Source organism: Dasypus novemcinctus, chromosome 6 (assembly GCF_030445035.2).
Source record: "Dasypus novemcinctus isolate mDasNov1 chromosome 6, mDasNov1.1.hap2, whole genome shotgun sequence".
NCBI classification, from domain to species: Eukaryota; Metazoa; Chordata; class Mammalia; order Cingulata; family Dasypodidae; genus Dasypus; species Dasypus novemcinctus.
In genome coordinates this window covers 130545065-130562620 of record NC_080678.1, presented here as the reverse complement: position 1 = coordinate 130562620, position 17556 = coordinate 130545065, and the positions used below count along the sequence as shown (strand labels likewise).

Below are 17556 nucleotides of genomic sequence, written 5' to 3'. Positions count from 1 at the left end.
CTAGAACTGCCCGTGTAGGTGTGCGGGGTGGGGGTGGGGGGTGCGGGGAGGTAGTGGGTGCCTGTGGAAGGTGCAGCTCCCAGCAGCTCCTCCTCCCACCCCTCCCCGCTAGCCGCAGGGGACTTCCCAAGGAGCCCTAAGTGGAAAGCGCGTTTTAGCCTCTGATTGAATTACCGGCCCTGCTGCTCTCTGCTCTCTTCCCATCTGGCCTCCCCTGGGACCTTGCTCCCTCCTCACCCCCTTTGTAGAACCTCTGCCTCCCTGGGCCCCACTCCCCAATCCCGTCGGGCAGATGGTCAAGCCAGGGCCTCTGCTGTCCTTCCAAGGTGCCTCCCGGCCTGTGCTGCTCCAGCCAGCTCCTGCCATGTCCTCGCCCTCTCTTCCCAGCCAGGCTTCTCCAAGAAGAGACCACCGGGAGGGTGGGGCCCGCCTCCACCATCGCCGCCCCCACCTGGCTCCAGCCCCCCCACTCTGACATACCAATGGCCTCCCTGCATCCAAAGCTAGGGGCCCCTGGCCCCTTCCAAGCTGACCATGCCTTTCTGGAAGCTTCTCCTCCCCTCCCAGCTGCCGCGTCTCTCTCCTCCTCTTTAGGCCCACGCTTCCATCCATGTCCTGGACACCACAATGGATGTCTCTCGGGGACACCCAATGCCCACTTCGGGGACACTCTGTGGGTACGTGGCAAAGCCCAGGCAGAAGGATGCCCCCAGGGAGTGGAGGCGGCAGGAGGCCTGGCTCCTGGAGGCTGGGTCTGGGGTGGGGGCCCTCTGAGACCGCCGGCACCCCTGGATGAGAGGGAACGGCTCCGAGGGGGGTGGGGGCTCGAGGACTTTCCTGGAGGATCTCCCAGGCCGGGGGGCTGCTCCCAGCCGGCCCTCCACACACTTGCTGGCCCCCGAGACTCTCAGTGCGGCTCCAGGGACTAGCCCCAGGGTCCCGGGAACTCGGCCCCAGGGTGCAGCCAGCCTGATTTCCGCTCCCCCCAAAGCCCCCACCAGGGGCAGGAGCAGCTCCGAGCACCAGGGAGAGGGGGTCCAGCTGCCCCTCCCTCCAGCGTGGGAATGCACCCCCAGCTGTGGGCCCCTGCCCACCTTATCTCCCCTGCTGGCGGCCGGCCCCCCAGGAGCCCTCCGGGAGGCTTGCCTGACCTTCAGCGAGGCTATAAACAGCTCAGCCTGTCAGCACCGCCAGGCGCTGCCCGAGAAACAGCACGACGCGCTCAGGCAGCCTCGAAATTTCAGGAATCGCCGGCACAGCTGCCCCCAGAATAGCCTCGGTCTGTCCCCCTACCCCTCCCTGGGAACCCTCTGTCCTCAGCGTCCCGGCAGCGGCTGGGAAAGTCTGATAAATACTGGAACCGAATACAGCAGGGGGCAGGGCCTCTGGGCTGGGGCTCCGGGGAGCCTGCCAGGAGGGAGGGGGATGGGGCAGGGAGAAGAGCCCAGAGGAGGCGCCCTGGGGGTCTCCGCATCAGCCGAGAGGCAGGCCCCCTGGGCCCTGGCTCAGCCTCCGCGCCCAGACTCACAGCCAGCCTCCAGGAGCAGAGGTGCGCCCAGCACGGGAGGGGGCGCGCTTTCACACGCGTGCCTTCCCCAAGGCCACATCCCATTTTACAGGTGGGAAAACCGAGGCTGGGAGAGGTGGCCTGACCCCCCCCCACGGTGACACAGCTGGGAGCGGCAGAGCCCCAGAAAGGCCCACCCTTCCTCCATGAGTGACAAGAGGCAGTGACCGGGCACCTAAGGGGCCGGGCCCCAGACCACCGCCCCACCTCCGGCCCAGCCCTGGGGCAGGAGGACCCTGAGCCTCTGGGGCGGCTCCTCCCCCTCCCCCACTTCCTGGAGACCTGGCTGGGTCCGGGAGGGTGGAGTGAGAGGGCTCACGTTGCAAGCTGGCTGCACCTGTCCAGGATAAAGAAAGGCATTTCCCCTCCCCCCGCCCCCAGCCTCCCTCCTGAACCCCCTTTTCTGTGGGCCTTCAGGCTGAGCCCAGTGAAGGGCAGGTCTTTCCTTGCCTAGGCTTTTTGGGGAGACCTTCAGGGGCTGCTCCTGCCCCAAGGGTGATGGCATGGGGCCAGTGGGCGGGCGGGGGTGGGACAGGCATTCCAAGGGAAGAGGGCCTGCTGCCGGGTGGTGGCTTGGGGCACCCGTCTGGTCCCTGGGCCAGAGGGACGAGGGGTGGGCGGAGGAGCTGGGGGCTCACCCAGGTCACAGGGGGTCCCTCTCCACCCTGCCACCTCTGCCCGCGTGCTCATGCGAGCTGACCCTGCCCCACTCTGCAGGGAGGTAGGGGGTGTGCAGGGGGAGCAGCCCCGGGCTGGAAGGACAGGCTCCGATGCAAAGGCAAACCCTGCGGGAAGAGGGTCAGAGCGGGGAGGGCGCGGGGTCCTCCAGAGAGTGCTGGCCGTGCACCCCCCGCGGGAAGATCCGGGGGCCCAAGCCCCAGCCAGAAATGCCCCGGTCCTGGGGGGGACAGAGGGGTGCACGGCCTTGGGGTCTGCAGGGCCCGCGGCTCCGAGCCTGGGCCGCGCGTGCCCAGGGGCATTGTCGAGAGGGCTCCCGGCACCCAGGCCTCCTTGGCGATCGGGCGTGTTCCCCAAGGAAGCCCAGGGCCCAGCGCACCCCTCCCCCATGCCCCGCTGGGGCTCTATTTTCAGACGTCTCCCCCAGTCACTGGCTCCAGGACATCCCAGGCACCCCCTCCCTGCTGCAAGGATGCCCCCGCTGCTGTCTGCCTCAAGGCGTCTGGGCCCGAAGCCGCCGGCGGTGCGGGCGGTGCGGGCGGTGCCCGGGCCCTGGGCGAGCTCCTTACTAGCCGAGCCTCTGAGTTAGGAAGGCTGAGTTCCGCCCCAGGCCCAGGGCAGACAGGAGGTCTTGGGGGTGAGGGGCCAGTCCACGCGTGGGAGGCCAGTGGGCCTGAGGGCTCAGGTGCCCTGTACAGGGAGGAGACCTGCAACCGTGGGGCAGGGGCCCTGCAGGGTCCTGAGGGACGGGATGGGGAAGGGCAGCGTCCACGGGCTCAGATGCCCACCTGTCCCTGGCAAGGTGCGTGAGGCACGGGTTCTCCCTCTTGCACGGGGCCCTGTGGTCTCTAGGGCAGGCGGGCTGGGGTGGGGGCTCTGGCCAGCAGCTCTGGGGTGGGGGCTCTGTGGCTGCTCCGAGGCTCCCCAGACACCCCTGAGCGGTGCTGCTCCTCGGCGTCCCCACGTGCTCACACCAGGTTGCCAACCCAGCCTGCTCCTCCAGGAACGCTGGCCCCGGACCCTCTGCAAGACGCTCAGGCCTGCCCACCTGCCAGGGGCCTCTCCCGGGGCCCACCTCCGTGCACCCCCACCCAGGCCCAAAGCAAGTCCCTGCTCCCTGCAGAAGGAACTGTCTCCCTGTGCCCGAGTGGGCAGCACCTGGGACGACCCACCTGCCTGTCCCAGCTGGGAGGCCTCACCCCTGCCCCCCGTGTCCAGGCCGACACTTGCAGGTGCTCTGCCTCCGCCGGGTCCTCACCCCGCCCTACGCAGGGTTAGTCCTCCCCCCACCCCTGCACAGTCCGCTCTGAGCCTCAGGGCCGTGTGCCCCCACTCTGCCAGTGGCTTGCTGGGGAATCCTTTTATTTCACAACTATTTTTGATGTACCTACAGGGTCCCCAGACTTGGGGACCCAACAGTGAGGAAAACAAAGACCCTACTCGTGGACAGCGTGCGCTGAGCTCACGACGCCCCTCTGGACTCCTGTGGCACCCGCCGGGCAGTGGGGGTGACTCAGACGGCCTCTGGTGGTCACCGGTTCTTCCCCATCAGGCGGCGCTGCCCCTGACTACAGCCACGGCGGCACCGAGGGCCATGGCCCCCCGGAAGAGCGCCGGGCGGCTGGGGTGAACAGGCAGAGGGAGGAGGGAGCCCGTCCACGTGGCCGGCGCGCGGTCCCTGGCAGGCCTCGGCAGGCAGCGGGCAGGAGGGGGCTGTTATCTGGGATCCAGGCACTGGAGCCCGGTCGTCAGCCCACCTGGGCCACGACTGCTGGGTGGCCACAGTCAGCTGTCCGTCCGTCTACCTGCCCACCAGGCTGGAGGAGTGCTCTCTCCCCAGAGCAACTGCCTGCGTCCAGAGAAATGCCCCACCGCGACTGGGCAGGGCCAGGAAAGCGGAGTGCTCTCTGTGCACCTGCCCTCCTGCCCTGCAAACTCAGCATTCCTCTCTGTGCTCGGAATGCCCACTGCCTGCCCACACTCACAGCCGGCTTGGGTGGGCAAACGGCGACGGCCGAGACCAATGGCCTGTGGCCGGCAGTCTCCATCTGAATCTGATCCCAGCCCCCAGACTGGGCATGGCGTGTGCTCTCTCTCTTCCTCGAGTGTCCGGGAGGACAGACAGATGGACACGCGTCCCCCCTTCTCCGCACGTGCCCTGCCCCCGTGTGCCGGGCTTCGGGCAGCGTGCACTCACCCGGGAGATGGCGAGGGGCATGTTGAAGTCCTTGCCGCCCTGCAGACGGAAGCCCCAGGGCCCGGGCCCGGTCAGGGTCACGCTGTAAGACATGCTGGCGGTGACGGCCCCGGCCTCTGTGGACAAAGGACAGAGGGAGTCAGCGCGACAGCACTTGCCCCGAGCCCACCTAGGGCCCAGCCACCCCTGGGGGCCCCAGCCCCGGCCTTGCCTGCTCCGTCCCTTGCTGCCGCCAGCCGAGAGGCTCCTAAGAATAGCTGGGAGCAAGGCCGTCCACGCTGATATCTGCCCTCGTCTGCGCCCATAAATGGACTGTAACCCTACACTGCGCCCGCCCGCCGGCCTCCCAGCCCTCTGCCGTGACTCACTCGGCTAATATAGCCCCCGGGGAGGGTGTCCTGCTCCCCCAAGGGGCAGGAAGGGGGCACTGGCCGGGCTGGTGGGGATGCACGTGCCCCCTTGCCCTCCCCACTGCGCTCCCTCTGTCCCCGGGAGAGCCCAGACACACCCTCTGCGCCCACCCCCTTGCCCTGAAGATCCGGGGCCGAGCTCCCCTGGGCAGGGGCTTTGCAACATGGGTGGTTGCTGCCCTGTGCTCCCTGGAGGGCCCTGAGGCTGTGCCTTGTCCAGGGAGGGAACCGAGCCTGTGCAGGCCGGGACAGAGCTGCACCCAGGACACGGGCGCTTTGGCCCAGGCTATACCTGCCCCCCAAATAATTATAACAGCAGCAGCAGCGGCTCTGGGCATGGCCTCCGGGCCCCGTCCAACTCTGGGCCTGTCCACACCGTCGTCCCTCCGATCCCCCAAAATTGCCATCTCGCCTGTGGGGTCCCGAGGCTCAAAGAGGTTAAGTGACTTTTCCAAGGTCGCCAGGGAGTGGACTTGGCTGCTCTGGAGCCTGCCTTGCTCCGAGGGGACTCAGGCCAGGCCATTGGCCCCCGAGGGCAGGGAGGCCCGCGTGGCCCCAGGCACCTCCCGACACCCCTGCGGGGGAACCGGCCCCTCCTGCAGCCCCGGCTCCTGCCCTCCAGACCCTCTGGGGGCTTTGCCGGTTATTCCAGGTTCTCCTGTCTCGTCCACACTCTGGAAAACTTGACGGCAGCATGGAAATCTCCAGCTGCCAGCGCCGCCCGGCCTCCGTGCCCTTTGCGATGGAATGGCAGGGAGGAGGGGAGGAGATGCTATCTGCTCAGCTGCTGGGACACGGAGCCCAGAGGGCGTGTTCCGTGGGGGCCCTCACGGCCGGGTCCAGCCGGCTATCCCCACGATAGACCCGGGGCCCCGTGTGGTCTGAGAGCAAGACCGGTCCCACTCCCCGGCGGGAGAAACTGAGGCTCGGGGAAGGCGACCGGGCTGGCTGGGTTTGGCCATCTGGAGGGCTCTGGCCTGGGCTGCGCCCTGCGCCCACCTCGGGGCTGCGTGGGAGCTCTCCCTCTGCTACCAGCAGCCGGCCTCGCAGCCTGGGCCCAGCGCACCGGGAACTCGCCCAAGGCCCCAGAACGACGAGCGGGAGAGGACGGGCGCCCTTGCGCCCACGCACCCGGGCTGCGCTGGGCCCTGCAGCCCCAGCCTGCGCCAGGGGCCAGCAGCTCAGGGCAGCGCCAGGTCCCCCACCCCACACACCATCCCGCCCCGGACGCCCGTCCCACCCCGACTCCTCCTGATACCCCCTCCCAGGACGCCCCTCCTGCCAAGCCGGGGAGGGCCCAGTGGCAGGGTCCTGACCTGTGCGGACCCTGAGTGGGGAGGGAAGCTACGGGCGGGGCTGTACCTGGAGGTGCAGGCTTCTCCTCTGGCCTCTAGTCCCCCATGCTGGCCTCTGGGGAGGGGAGCGGGGAGGAGGCTCTTAAAGGGGCCGCCAGCCTCCCTCCTGCTGCCTCCCCCGGGAGCCTGAGGTCAGCTGGGACCCTTAGGCTGGGGCGCTGCTTGCTGACAGCGGCAGCCCTTTGGGTGTGTGTGGGTGGGGGGTGTCCAAGCCTGGCCTTTGCCCCTCCTCACTCCACACCTGCGCTTTGACTTTGGGGCCCCAGGTAAGAGTTGCAAGGTGGGGATCAGAGGGAGGGAAAAAAGAGAAGCTGCCGGAGGCATCCAAGCACCATACGTGGAGAGAGTGTTGGCCGAGGTGGCCGGCTTTGGGTTTTATTTTCTTACCGCCTGTCAGAGCCCCGTGGCCCTGGAATAAGCTCAGACCACAGACTGGAAACAAACCACAGGGCAATGTGGGCACCGGTGTGTGTGCGAGGATGTGCATGCAGGAGAGTGCCACAAACACACGTGTGCAAGAGTATGGGCGCACGGGAAATCATTTCCAGGGCCCAGGAGTGCCCTGCCCGGGGAGGAGCTGGGAGAGAAGCTGGCGTGTCCCCCCCGAGCCGTCGCCATTGTCCTAGCCTGGACAATGTCACCACACAGCATGGAGGAGCCTCGGGTGGCCCCTGGGCGGCGGGGGGGAGGGCCGAGAGCATGCTTTCCAGGCGGAGCTTGCCGTGGGGGCTGGTGAGAGAGGTGGGTGCAGGAGGGCCGGGGAGCAGGGCCGTGAATCCAGGGCCACTTCCCGAGCCCGCAGGCTCACGGCAGGTAATCCTGTGCCTGTGTGCGTGTGTGCAGGGGGCAGGAGGGGCTGCCCGAGTCCCAGGAGAACGGGAGAGCCCACGGGGGCTCCAAGATCCTGGGGTCCAGGCCAAGAGAGCCGCAGGGTCTGAAAGCAAACAGCAGGCATCCGTTCAGCCCCAGCAAATCCCGCTGCGTTTCGGGTCGCGTGGTGAAGAGCCTTCACCCAGCCCTGAGGGATGCAGCCTGCCCCACCTCTCTCCCGGCTCCAGCCGGGAACGCCCAGGCTGCTGCGGGGGCTCCCCGGGGAAGTCCCGGCTTTCGGATGTCCAGACTGGACTCTGCCCCCACTGTTCTCCACCTCAGTGACTTGCCCCCCGCATATGCACCCTTCCCCGCCTTCCGCCCACCCCCCGCCATGGATCACTTCTCTGTCCCTCTGTCCTGCGTCCTTTCGCCCCTGATATCCACGGGCCCTGTATCACCAGCCCCCTCCAGTCTCCTCCTGGCTTTGAACCCGTCCTTCCTGGAGTCAGGGCAGGGGGGAGCAGGCCCTCCCCTTGCTGACACCCTCCCGGAGCTCCCAGTCCCCCAGGGCCGTGCCCAAGACCCCTCACCCCAGCTCTACCACGATAGGGCCTCTCCCCCCCCACCTACCAACTCCTGCCCTCCTCCCCCCCCCGCCCCCCCCCTCCAGGTCCCTTTGGCTGCTCTCAAGCGTGTGCCACCTTCTCTTCCAGGGCATGCTCCTTTGTGCACACTTGCACAGGCGGCCTGGGGGCTCGGCTCCTCCCCTTGCCCCTGCCTGGTGAGTCCCAGCGGCCCCTGCCCTGAGCAGCTCCAGACCCGGCCTCTGCCCCTCCCTGCCCGGCTCCTGCCTCAGTGGCAGTTTCCCATGCTGTTTGAGACTGTGGGTGTGTCATCCCACCCTGCTCTATACCCTCCCCAGCCCGGGCAGGTGCTGCCTTGGTCATCACGGCCCTGGCCAGCCCGGGGGTCACTGCCAGGCCTCCGTGGCCACTCTCAGTGCTCAGGGGCTTGGGGCTGGACAGTGGGGCAGGCAGAGGCCGCCGCTCTAGCAAGCAGCACTCTGCTCCCCCGCCCTCTTGGACCCCGGGGGAAGCAGCGAGCGGGAAGGCAGGGAAGCGCCACAGGTCCCGGGCTCGCTGGGCCCGTGGGCGCCAGCATGGAGGGCCAGGGTGGGGAGCCCGGCCAGGGCCGGGGCAGCCGGCCGTGCACGTGGTGTTTCCAGGGTTCCAGAACACGGCGCTCTCTAATCGCCATCGGCATTCCGTCCCCTAGGCACCGGTGCCGACAGCTGGCCTGCTTTTAATAGCCACGGGTGCTCAGGGTGGCATCCGGGCCACAGGCACACCGTGCACGGGGCGCTGCCGCTCCCCCAGGCAGGTCCAGCCCCAGGCCTCGCGGTCACCAAGAGGCCCCCAGGCCTGGCACTCGCACGGCTCAGTGCACCCCCGCGGCACACTCAGCCACGCGCCCTGGGGCCACGCAGAGCACATGTGCCGGCCTCACAGGTGCACCCCACGTACCCACACCCGCTCACACCATGCCATCCGGTGGTCCTACTGCCACGTACCTGGCACCACCAGCTCTGAGCGGGACCAGCCACCGAGCCACGTAGTCACAGACCCCACTCAGGGCAGCTTGGGGTCACAGAGACCCCAGGGCCCCAGCCAGCCAAGGGAAAGCTGGGAGGGGCAGTCGCCAGGGGGGTTGGGTCTACACCCCCTTCCCGACCCCCTAAAACAAGCCTCCCCGCCCCGGCCGCTCCCTCCTCCCCACCCCTGCGCCGATGGGCAACAGCCAATCACCTTCTCCCAGGCTCTGCTTCCCAGCTAGGGCCAGCGAGCAGCCTCGGCCTCCATGTGCTCCAGGTCCTGAGCGCGGGGCGACCGTCCACTCTCTTGCCCGGCAGCGCCCGACGCAGCTGCTGCCTCCACGTCCTCCCAGCCCTGCGGAGGTGGGAGGGTCACCCGCAGCCTGGCTTCTGCCCCCCAGCCCTCCTCCATCTGCCCCCAGCTATTCCCGGGCTGAGCTCTGTGACACAGTTTGCAGGGTGGCTGGTTACCAGATTCCTGCACACTGTGTGTGCATGTGCCAGGGTGGGTGTGCACGCGGGAGAGAGATGGACAGATGGACAGTCAGACACACACAGGGAGGGAGGGTAGTCTTAAGCCCGTGGGTGCCGGTACGTTTTGGTGGATGGACGGGTCTCTGAGAGGGTCTTGACCTCGATTAAAGGAAAAGGGTCGCTCCTTGTGGCTGCTCTTGTGGCCCAAGGCACAGCCCCTCCTCTCAGCCTGTCCGCTGAGGACCCCAGGGCCGCACAGCGGGAGGAGGGTGCTGGCTGGGCCAGGAGGGATGGCTCTTGATGAGGTCCAGGCAGAACCGGGGACCCAAGCCACGGCCCTGCACCCAGCACGGCATGCCCACCCTCTCCTGGCCAGGCTCCGGCAGAGAGATGACTGTTCTCCATTTTCAGAGGGGCACAGGGGCTCAGAGAGGGCGAGCAACTTGTCTAAGCTCACACAGGGAAGAGGCTGGAGCCCAGGCCCCCCGAGACCAGGGCCAGTGCCCCTTCTGCTGCATCCCCGTGGGCTCTCCAGGGTCCCAGCAGGAGGGGGCTTCGTGCTGAGGGACAGGGGACCTCGTCTCTCTGGAGGCCCACTCGCAGCCAGGTCTTTCCAGGTCTCTTTGTCCATGGGGCAGTGCCAGCATGGACAAAGAGAGGGCCTGGGCCGGGGGGCCGTGCCTCACCCTGGCCTTGCTGGCAGGCGGCCTGGGCACCCCCTTGCCCTCTGTGGCCATGGGGGAGGTGGGAGGGGGCTCTTTGGGGTCTCAGAGGCGGCCCCAATGGGGCCCTTGTGCCCCTCGAGTGCCGAGCTGGCCTGGCTAGGGAGGGAGGACGTGGGGCGCGGTGTCCCCCGCCTTACCACCTCGTCCTTGGAGCCCAGGGATGCCCGGCGCCTCTGTCTGGAGATCCAGCTGAGGCCGGAGGCCTGGCCGCTGTGCGCGGAGCAGCGGGTGGAGCCGGGGCTGGAGCCAGGGCGCGGGCGGTGGCCCAGCACCCCCAGCAGCAACCCCAGGCACGGCAGGTGCTGGGCGATGGCCATTCTGCAGGGGTGGCAAGCCGGTGAGGGTGGGGGACAGGGACAGACAGACCCAGGGGATGGATGGACAGACTGACACAGGGTTGATGAGGTTACCAGGACAGGCAGGCAGACAGACACTGGGTGACGGGAATGGACCAAAAGGTGCCAGGAGTCGTTGGCGGTGATGTGGGAGACAAACGCTGGGCCCGAGGCGACTGACAGATGCACGGGGCTGGTGGAGAGGGACAGACAGACACGGGGGCTGTGAGCGCAGTTTCAGGCAGAGACTTCGATTCCCACCGACAATGGAATGGGGACCCGGGCGGGCCCTGAGCAGCTCTGAGCTGGGTGGGCTGAGGCCTGGGTGGGCTTTGGGAGGGTGGAGAGCCCCGGACACCTCCAGGCACAGGGCAGCGCTGACGGTGCCCGAGGGAGAGGCCAGCCTGCTAGGATCTTCTCACTGCCCCCCGCATCCGTGGCGGCCTTCACCCTCCCTGCTGGTCTCCCCAGGACCTGATCTGCACGTCTCAGGTCCCACAGTGAGGATCAGACCCCCCTGAGCTTGAGCTCCCAGGTGGCCGGAGCAGGGGAGGGGTCCCCCGGATTCCAGACCCCACCCAGCTGCTCAGAGGCTGTCCCCTGCCGTGCAAGCTGTGCTCCAGCGCGTGTGCAAGAGGGAGAACAGGTGCCTGGCTCCACCCCCCCCATGTGCAGGCCCGGGTCCCCCATGTACATGAGGTGGGCCTGGGGAAAACGGGCTGGGGCACTGGAGGGGCCGCACCTGTACTCGGGGTGGGTGATGGCGTAGACGATGGGGTTGTGGATGGCAGAAGCCTTGGCGATGACGGCTGGCACCGAGTTCATGTAGGGTGTCAGGACGTGCGCGTACCTGCCAGAGAAGCCGTGGCCCCCTCACCCAGCTGGCCCTCCCTCCCCGGAAACGTCCCCCGCCGGGGCCGGCCCTGCCAGGGCGCTGCCCAGCCCAAACCAGCCCGGCCCATGTGCCTTGGCTCTGAAGCCAGCAGTGCTAGACAGAATTCCCATCTCTTAAACACAGGAAAAGGCGGCTGGGAAGTGGTGGAGGCTTTGGGAGGGGGGGTGATGTGCCAGGCCAGGGGGAGGTCAGGAGGTCCCCCCGCCCCTTGGAACTTGTGCTGCTGGCAACAACCCACCCAACCCTTGTGCCTGGCCCTCAGGCCCTCTGCCCAAGTCTTCCCAGGCCCCCTCCAGCCTTTACGCCCCCCAACCCCGCCCCACTGGTGTAGGTCTCAGAGTTACTTCCCAGCAGGGCTGGGTGGGGCGGGCCATTCCTGCACAAGGAGAAGGTCACTCCCCCAGCACTACCAAGGTTTAAGAGCTCCCGCTGGGGAAACGGACTTTGGCCCAGTGGTTAGGGCGTCCGTCTACCACATGGGAGGTCCGCAGTTCAAGCCCCGGGCCTCCTTGACCCGTGTGGAGCTGGCCCATGCGCAGTGCTGATGCGCGCAAGGAGTGCTGTGCCACGCAAGGGTGTCCCCCGTGTAGGGGAGCCCCACGCGCAAGGAGTGCGCCCCGTAAGGAGAGCTGCCCAGCGCGAAAGAAAGCGCAGCCTGCCCAGGAATGGCGCCGCACACACGGAGAGCTGACACAACAAGGTGACACAACAAAAAGAAATGGAGATTCCCGTGCCGCTGACAACAACAGAAGTGGACAAAGAAGAACACGCAGCAAACGGACGTAGAGAACAGCAACCGGGGTGGGGGGGAGGGGAGAGAAATAAATAAATCTTTAAAAAAAAGAGAGAGAGAATTCAAGGAGAGCCCCGTGTCCCCCAAGGGGTCCTCAAGCCCTGGACATGGGGGTCCCCGAGTGCTATCCTGCTGCCTGACGGAATGAGGCAGGCCTGCCGGGGTGGGCGGCTCACACAGGGGAGAGTGAAGCTGCGAGGCGGCCCCGCCCCCTGGGCCCCCGGCTCACCCAGCGAAGGCCACCAGAGCCACGGTGGAGTAGGGGGCCCAGGAGAGCACGTACAGGAGGACGACCAGCAGCGTGATCTTGGCCGTCCTCCACTCGCTCTGCAGCCGCTGCCCGGGCAACGGGCTGGCGCCCTCGCCTGCCCTGAGGTTCTGGAGAGCCCTAGGAGAGGCGGAGCCTCAGACCCCGCCGGGTCTGACCCTGGCATTGACGCCAGGGTCACAGCCACTTGGCCTCCCCGGACCAGTCCTGCGGGGTGGGTTCGTCCCCTCGGGGTAGGCAGCCCTCCTTCCCAGGAGGCTCCCCGTTCCCTCCAGCCTCTCCGCCTCCCTGGGGTCCCAGTGCCCCTCCCTGGGGCCCAGCCTGAAAGCAAGTTTCCTTCCTGCCCTCTAGGCACCCGGGGTCCTCGTGCTGGCCTTAGAAGCCCCCACCCCTAGCACGCCCACTCCGCTGGTCTTTGCCGAGCCGGAGCTGGGCGGCCCAGGGGTTTGGGGCAGTGGGGGCCAGGGGCGCCCCCCTGGCTCTCACCGGCGGGTCTCCCGGATGGTCCTGAAGATGCAGATGTAGCAGTAGACGATGGCCAGCAGGGGGAGCAGGAACACGCAGCAGAAGAGGAGCATGGTGTAGGCGCGCGCTGACGGCGAGAAGCTCGAGTAGTCCCAGGAGCAGGAGGTGAGCAGGCCCTCGGGCACATAGGCGCCTGCGAGCCAGGGCGGGCGCTCAGCGGGACCCTCCACCCCCGCCCGCCAGCCCGTGCTGATTCCCCCTTGCCCTCCAGCAGGGGCTTCGGATGCCCCCAGCCCTGCCCGGGGCAGCCAGGCGCTTTCTGAGCCAGCTCCAGCAGGGGCGCCGGCTCAGGACACAGCTGGCAAAAGCCCACTGCTGCCCATTCTTATTGGTGGGGAGCCGAGACCGCGCCAGAGACCCGTCCTGCTCCTCACGGCTTCAGCCGGCTTCCCGCTCCTGCGCCTGCCCTGCCCTGCCGAGGCCTCACACCCGAGCTCCTGCCCGCTCCAGCTCTCTGCAAACTCTGCATGGGGTGCACCCTGTCGCTTCCCACCACCCAGGAACCACACGTCCTCCCCTCTCTTTAGGGATGGGCGCCCAGGTGACCCTCTGTTCCCTAAGGCTGGCCACGCCCCTGGTTGTCCATCTGACTTGAGGCAATAGCTCAAGTCATCTCTTGGCCACAGGTGCTGCTGGAGTCCACCTTGAACTTGGCCCTTCAAGGCCATCTGCCCCTCCCCAACCCCACCAGTCCACTCACTCCAGCCAAAGAAGGGTGGCAGGCTCCAGGCCAGGGCGTAGAGCCAGATGCCCGGCAGGGCCAGCAGTGCCCGCCTCCTGGATACCACGCCTGTGGCGGCCAGGGGGCGCGTGATCACCAGGTAGCGGTCCAGGGAGATGGCCAGCAGGGTCATCATGGAGGCGATGCCAAAGAGAGCCCCACAGAAGGCGTAGATCTCGCAGCCTGTGGGCACGGATCCCAGGGGAGGAGCTTGTCAGGTCCCCGAGGATGGAGAGCGCAGCGCCTGCCCCCACTGCCCCGGATAGCTGGCCGAGCCCACGTCCACCCTGCCTCCTGGCCTTGGCATTGTGGGAAACTACCCTCTCCCTGCCCAGGACGAGCCAATTGCCTCCTCGTCAGGGCCACCCTCCACCAGGGACTTCCCCATCACTGCCCTCCTCCTCCCTCTCCTAGGGGACCCCCAAGTGTCCACCCGTCTCCCCGAAGATCCATTGCTTATAGAGGCTGCTGGCGAAGAAGACGGGGGCTTGGGTGATGGACATGAGGAGGTCGCTGACGGCAAGGTTGATGACAAACGTGTTGGCCGTTGTCCAGAGGCCTCTGCTCCTGTGAGGGGCCGGGTGGCTAGGAGGTGCTTCCCGCGCAGCTCAGCTCTGCACGTGTGCACACGCACACACACACAGGAACACGTGTACAGGTGTATGCACACGCTCATATGCACACACACGCACATGTGTGTACCCAACCCCATGCATGCTCACACACACATACATTGCAACTGCAGGTGCACACCTCATGCATGCAATATAATGCACGTACACAGCACACAAGCACACACGAACACACAATCCAATCACAGGCATGTGTGTGCGTAAGCACAATGCACACTCATGCACACGACACCATGCATGCACACAGAATCAGACGTGGGCTGCTGGGCCGCAGACCCACCCACCCACTGTCCAGCAAGTGCCCGCCTCAGTGGCTATCCAAGGATTGGGAAGCCCTAGGCAGCAGCCCCTGCCCTTGACTTCTGAGCGCGGTTCCTTCAGCCCTGAGCCAGAGAGCACAGGCTCTCCCCGAGCTGCTGTGGGGTTCGCAGAGTCTGGCTCTCGGGACACGGCCACGTCCACTCACCCCTGCGATTCCATCTTGGAATTTGCGCCCTCCTTGGACAAAGCCCTCATTGCCCTGTGCCCACCCCTAGGAGGCCACTCCCGCGTGCCCAGGCTCTGCCCTTTCCCACGTTCCTCTCCCCTGCCGGCCCCCCTCCTCGGCCCTCACGGGTCTCTGCACCCCCAGCCTCAGGTGGCGAGGAGCAGGGGAGCTGACTGCTTTGCTGGGCCCCCTCCTGAACCCTGCCTCCTGCACCATCTGTGCATGCTCCCACCCACCAGGCAAGAGCCCCCGGGCCGCCCCGCTCCAGGACACAAGGCCCAGCCGGTGGCACCTGCAGACCCCCACAGTGGGCCCCGCACGTCGGCAACGTGACGGTGGCATCGACCTGAGATAAACAGCTCCCTTTCGCGGAAGAGAGAAGGGAGCTCAGGGAGGCCAGAAGGCGGCTCCCACCCGCCGGCCCCGCCGCTCAGGCTGCGAATGGGGCAGGGCCGAGGGAAGGGAGACTCGGTCCCCGGGGCTGCTCTTCAGGATAGAGGGAGGAGGCCCCTAGGGCGGGCGATGGCAGAGGGGCCAGAGCAGGGCTGGGGGTGGGCAGAGAGCCGGTGTCCCGGGACCCCCGCCCTGTGCTGAGGGTGGGCACAGGGCCTGCCCGGCGTGTGCCCTTCAGGCGTGCCCGGACATCTGCTGTCCCCTCCCTGGGCTCAAGGCCAAGGCCTGGGCCTGAGCCCTCGAGGCAGCCCTGGCCCCCCGCCCAGCGCCACCAGCGTCCCGCCCCGGCCCCGCCCACGCACCTGCAGAAGGTGTAGATGACCGTGAGGTTGCCCAGCGTCCCCGTGAGCCCCACCAGCAGGATCACCGAGCCCAGCGTGTAGTGGGCGTGGGCGGGCACGTCCGCCGTGGGGAAGGGGTCCCAGGCCGCGGCCCGAGCCCCTGCTGCCTGTGGGGGACAAAGACGAGGCCGTCGCGCGCCTGAGCCCCCGGCCCTCTCCAACAGCGGGAGGCTCCGGAGTCCCAGAATGGCGGGTGGGGAAACTGAGGCTTGGAGCGGCAAAGCCGCTTACCCACACGCAGGCCAACCCCGAGCCAGAATGGACATTCCCGTCTCCCTCAGATCGAGCCTGAGCTCTTCTCCCTCAGCACAGGTGGGTATGGCTTCTAGGACCAGGCTCAGGCCATCTGCTGGAGCTCAGAAGGACAGACGGACATGGGGCTGGCATGACTGCGAGGCCTCTACCTTTCTTTGGGGAGAAAGGCGGGGCTCCCTGCTGTTGGGGCCCTGTCCCCAGGGCCCACAACGGCCAGCAATCGCCGTCGGGACTGGAGGTGGTGGAGGGGGCTGGCGCCCCTCTCCCCAGGAGTCCACCTCCTGGCTTCAAGGGGGAGGTTGCATTCCTCCCCCCACCCCATGTACCTGGTGGGGCTGACCTCCCCCCACGGCTGACCTCACCCCCGGGAACTCCATGAGGCCTGGCATGAAAGAGGGGGCAACAATCCCCCTTCGTAAAGGGAGCTTAGGTCTTCCAGGATCCCTGCAAGGTCAGTTCCTCTGAGGCCTCCAAGGTCTTTAAATAAAGCCCCCCACCCGGCCCTTGCTAGGGAAATCCCCATCCTGCTCTGGCCCTGGTGACTTCTGTGGCCTTCCCACCCTGTCCAGGGCCTGGGGCATCTTCCGAGGGCAAGAGGGGTGGGTCGGGCACAGCCAAGGGCCCTGGCCAGGGCGGTGGAGGCTGGGACGGTGGGGGCCAGGACGGTGGGGGCCGGGACGGTGGGGGCTGGGACGGTGGAGGCCGGTTTCCTGGAGGCTGGGATGCTGGAGACCAGGACAATGGAGGCTGAGACGGTGGAGGCCGGGACGATGGAGGCCGGGACAATGGAGGCTGGGATGGTAGAGACCAGGACAATGGAGGCTGAGACGGTGGAGGCTGGGACGATGGAGGCCAGGACAATGGAGGCTGGGATGGTGGAGGCGGAGACCCTGGAAGCTGGGACGGTGAAGGCCAGGACTCTGGAGGCTGGGACGTGGAGGCTGGGATGGATGCCTCCTCGGGGCTGGACAAGTCCAGAGGTCCAGGGTATGGGTCCTGGAGGACCTTCCCTCTTGCTTTCTCTCTGGAAGCCTCTGCAGGACTCTCCCCAACACCCTCTGAAAGAGCCACACACAACCCAGGGCTGGTCTGGGCAGCTCCAGCCCCCATGTCCTTCCCGCTGGCCTTTTCGCCCTCGAACACTCCCGGGAGGGAGGACGTTGCCGCCCTCTCCTCTGTCGTCCCCTTTGCCTGGGGCTCCGAGCGGCTCGGTACCGTGCCCCGGAGCCCTTGCGGAGCCCAGCCCTTCTGCCCCCAGGCGGGCTGCCAGGACGAAGGGGCAGGAGAAGCCGCTGCTGGGCACACCCACCCTCCAGGCTTACCAGGGGACTGGTGGGGGGGCGTCCATGCAGGCTGGAGGTGCTGCTCCGGGAGCCGTCCCAGCCGCTGGGTGAGGCGGGGGTGGCCCCCCAGCTGGGTCCCGGGCCTGTCAGGACGCTTGGCCCCGAGGGAGGGTCCATCCTGAGGTAGGGTGGTCCTGCCTCAGCCCACGGGGACGCCAAGGGCACGGGAAGCTCAGAGCATGGGCTGGGCCCGCCTCCCGATGCCCCCCACCCTCAGCACCCCTGCCCAGTCTGCCAGCTCCCTGCACTCGGCGTCCAGTGAAGCGCGAAGGAGCAAGTGTCAGCCGTGGGCTCGGTCCTCGCCTTTAAGTGGTGGCGCTGGCGGCCGCACATGCTCAGAGGCTCGGGGCCCTTGGAGGCCGGTCCCTGGGCGCTGGTCAGGGAATGTCTGATGACAGCCGCGCTCGTGTGTGTGCGCCAGTGCGTGTGGGCAGGAGACTGTGGCAGTGTGTGTCCATGCACGTGAGTGTGAGAGAATGTGAATGTGTCAGTGCATTGAGTATAAAGTGTATGAGCAAGTGTGTCAGTGTGCATGTGTGTATGTAGGTGCATGTGTGTGTCCATGCATGTGATTATGAGTGTGTGTGTCAGGTCATGAGAGCTAGTGTGTCGGTCTCATGTGGTTTTGAGTGTGTAAGTGCATGTGAGTCTGTGTGTGTTTCCTTGCATGTATGAAAGTGTCGTCGTGTGCCAGCACA

General features: G+C 67.2%; 2 protein-coding genes across 4 annotated transcripts in view; both read right to left on the bottom strand.

The window, feature by feature from the left end:
* Positions 1-4778, bottom strand: part of LDB3 (LIM domain binding 3) — a 59391-nt gene extending 54613 nt beyond the window's left edge. For all 3 annotated transcript variants that reach the window (XM_004483216.4, XM_004483217.4, XM_004483218.4), the window contains exons 1-2: positions 4654-4778; positions 4443-4558 (exon numbers count right to left, since the gene is read on the bottom strand). In XM_004483216.4, coding sequence (XP_004483273.1) covers positions 4443-4558; positions 4654-4747 — 210 coding nt within the window. In that variant the 5' untranslated portion in view covers positions 4748-4778. The remainder of the gene's footprint in view (positions 1-4442; positions 4559-4653) is intronic.
* Positions 4779-8825: 4047 nt separating this feature from the next.
* Positions 8826-16975, bottom strand: OPN4 (opsin 4). Its single transcript, XM_004483219.2, has 9 exons — positions 16838-16975; positions 15222-15367; positions 13781-13914; positions 13327-13530; positions 12588-12759; positions 12063-12221; positions 10888-10995; positions 9948-10128; positions 8826-8966 (listed from the first exon to the last, which is right to left on the bottom strand). Exons 1-9 carry the CDS (start codon positions 16973-16975, stop codon positions 8850-8852), a joined length of 1359 nt encoding a protein of 452 aa, XP_004483276.1. The 3' UTR covers positions 8826-8849.
* Positions 16976-17556: the final 581 nt, after the last annotated feature.

Excerpts from the sequence above, each read along its gene's own strand:
- OPN4 (XM_004483219.2), bottom strand. The coding sequence starts at position 16,975 with ATGGACCCTCCCTCGGGGCCAAGCGTCCTGACAGGCCCGGGACCCAGC. Across the intron at positions 13,915-15,221 it reads GTCATCTACACCTTCTGCAG|GAGCAGAGGCCTCTGGACAA; the intron begins GTGCGTGGGCGG and ends GGCCCCTCACAG. Across the intron at positions 13,531-13,780 it reads ATGGATCTTCGGGGAGACGG|GCTGCGAGATCTACGCCTTC; the intron begins GTGGACACTTGG and ends CCGTGCCCACAG.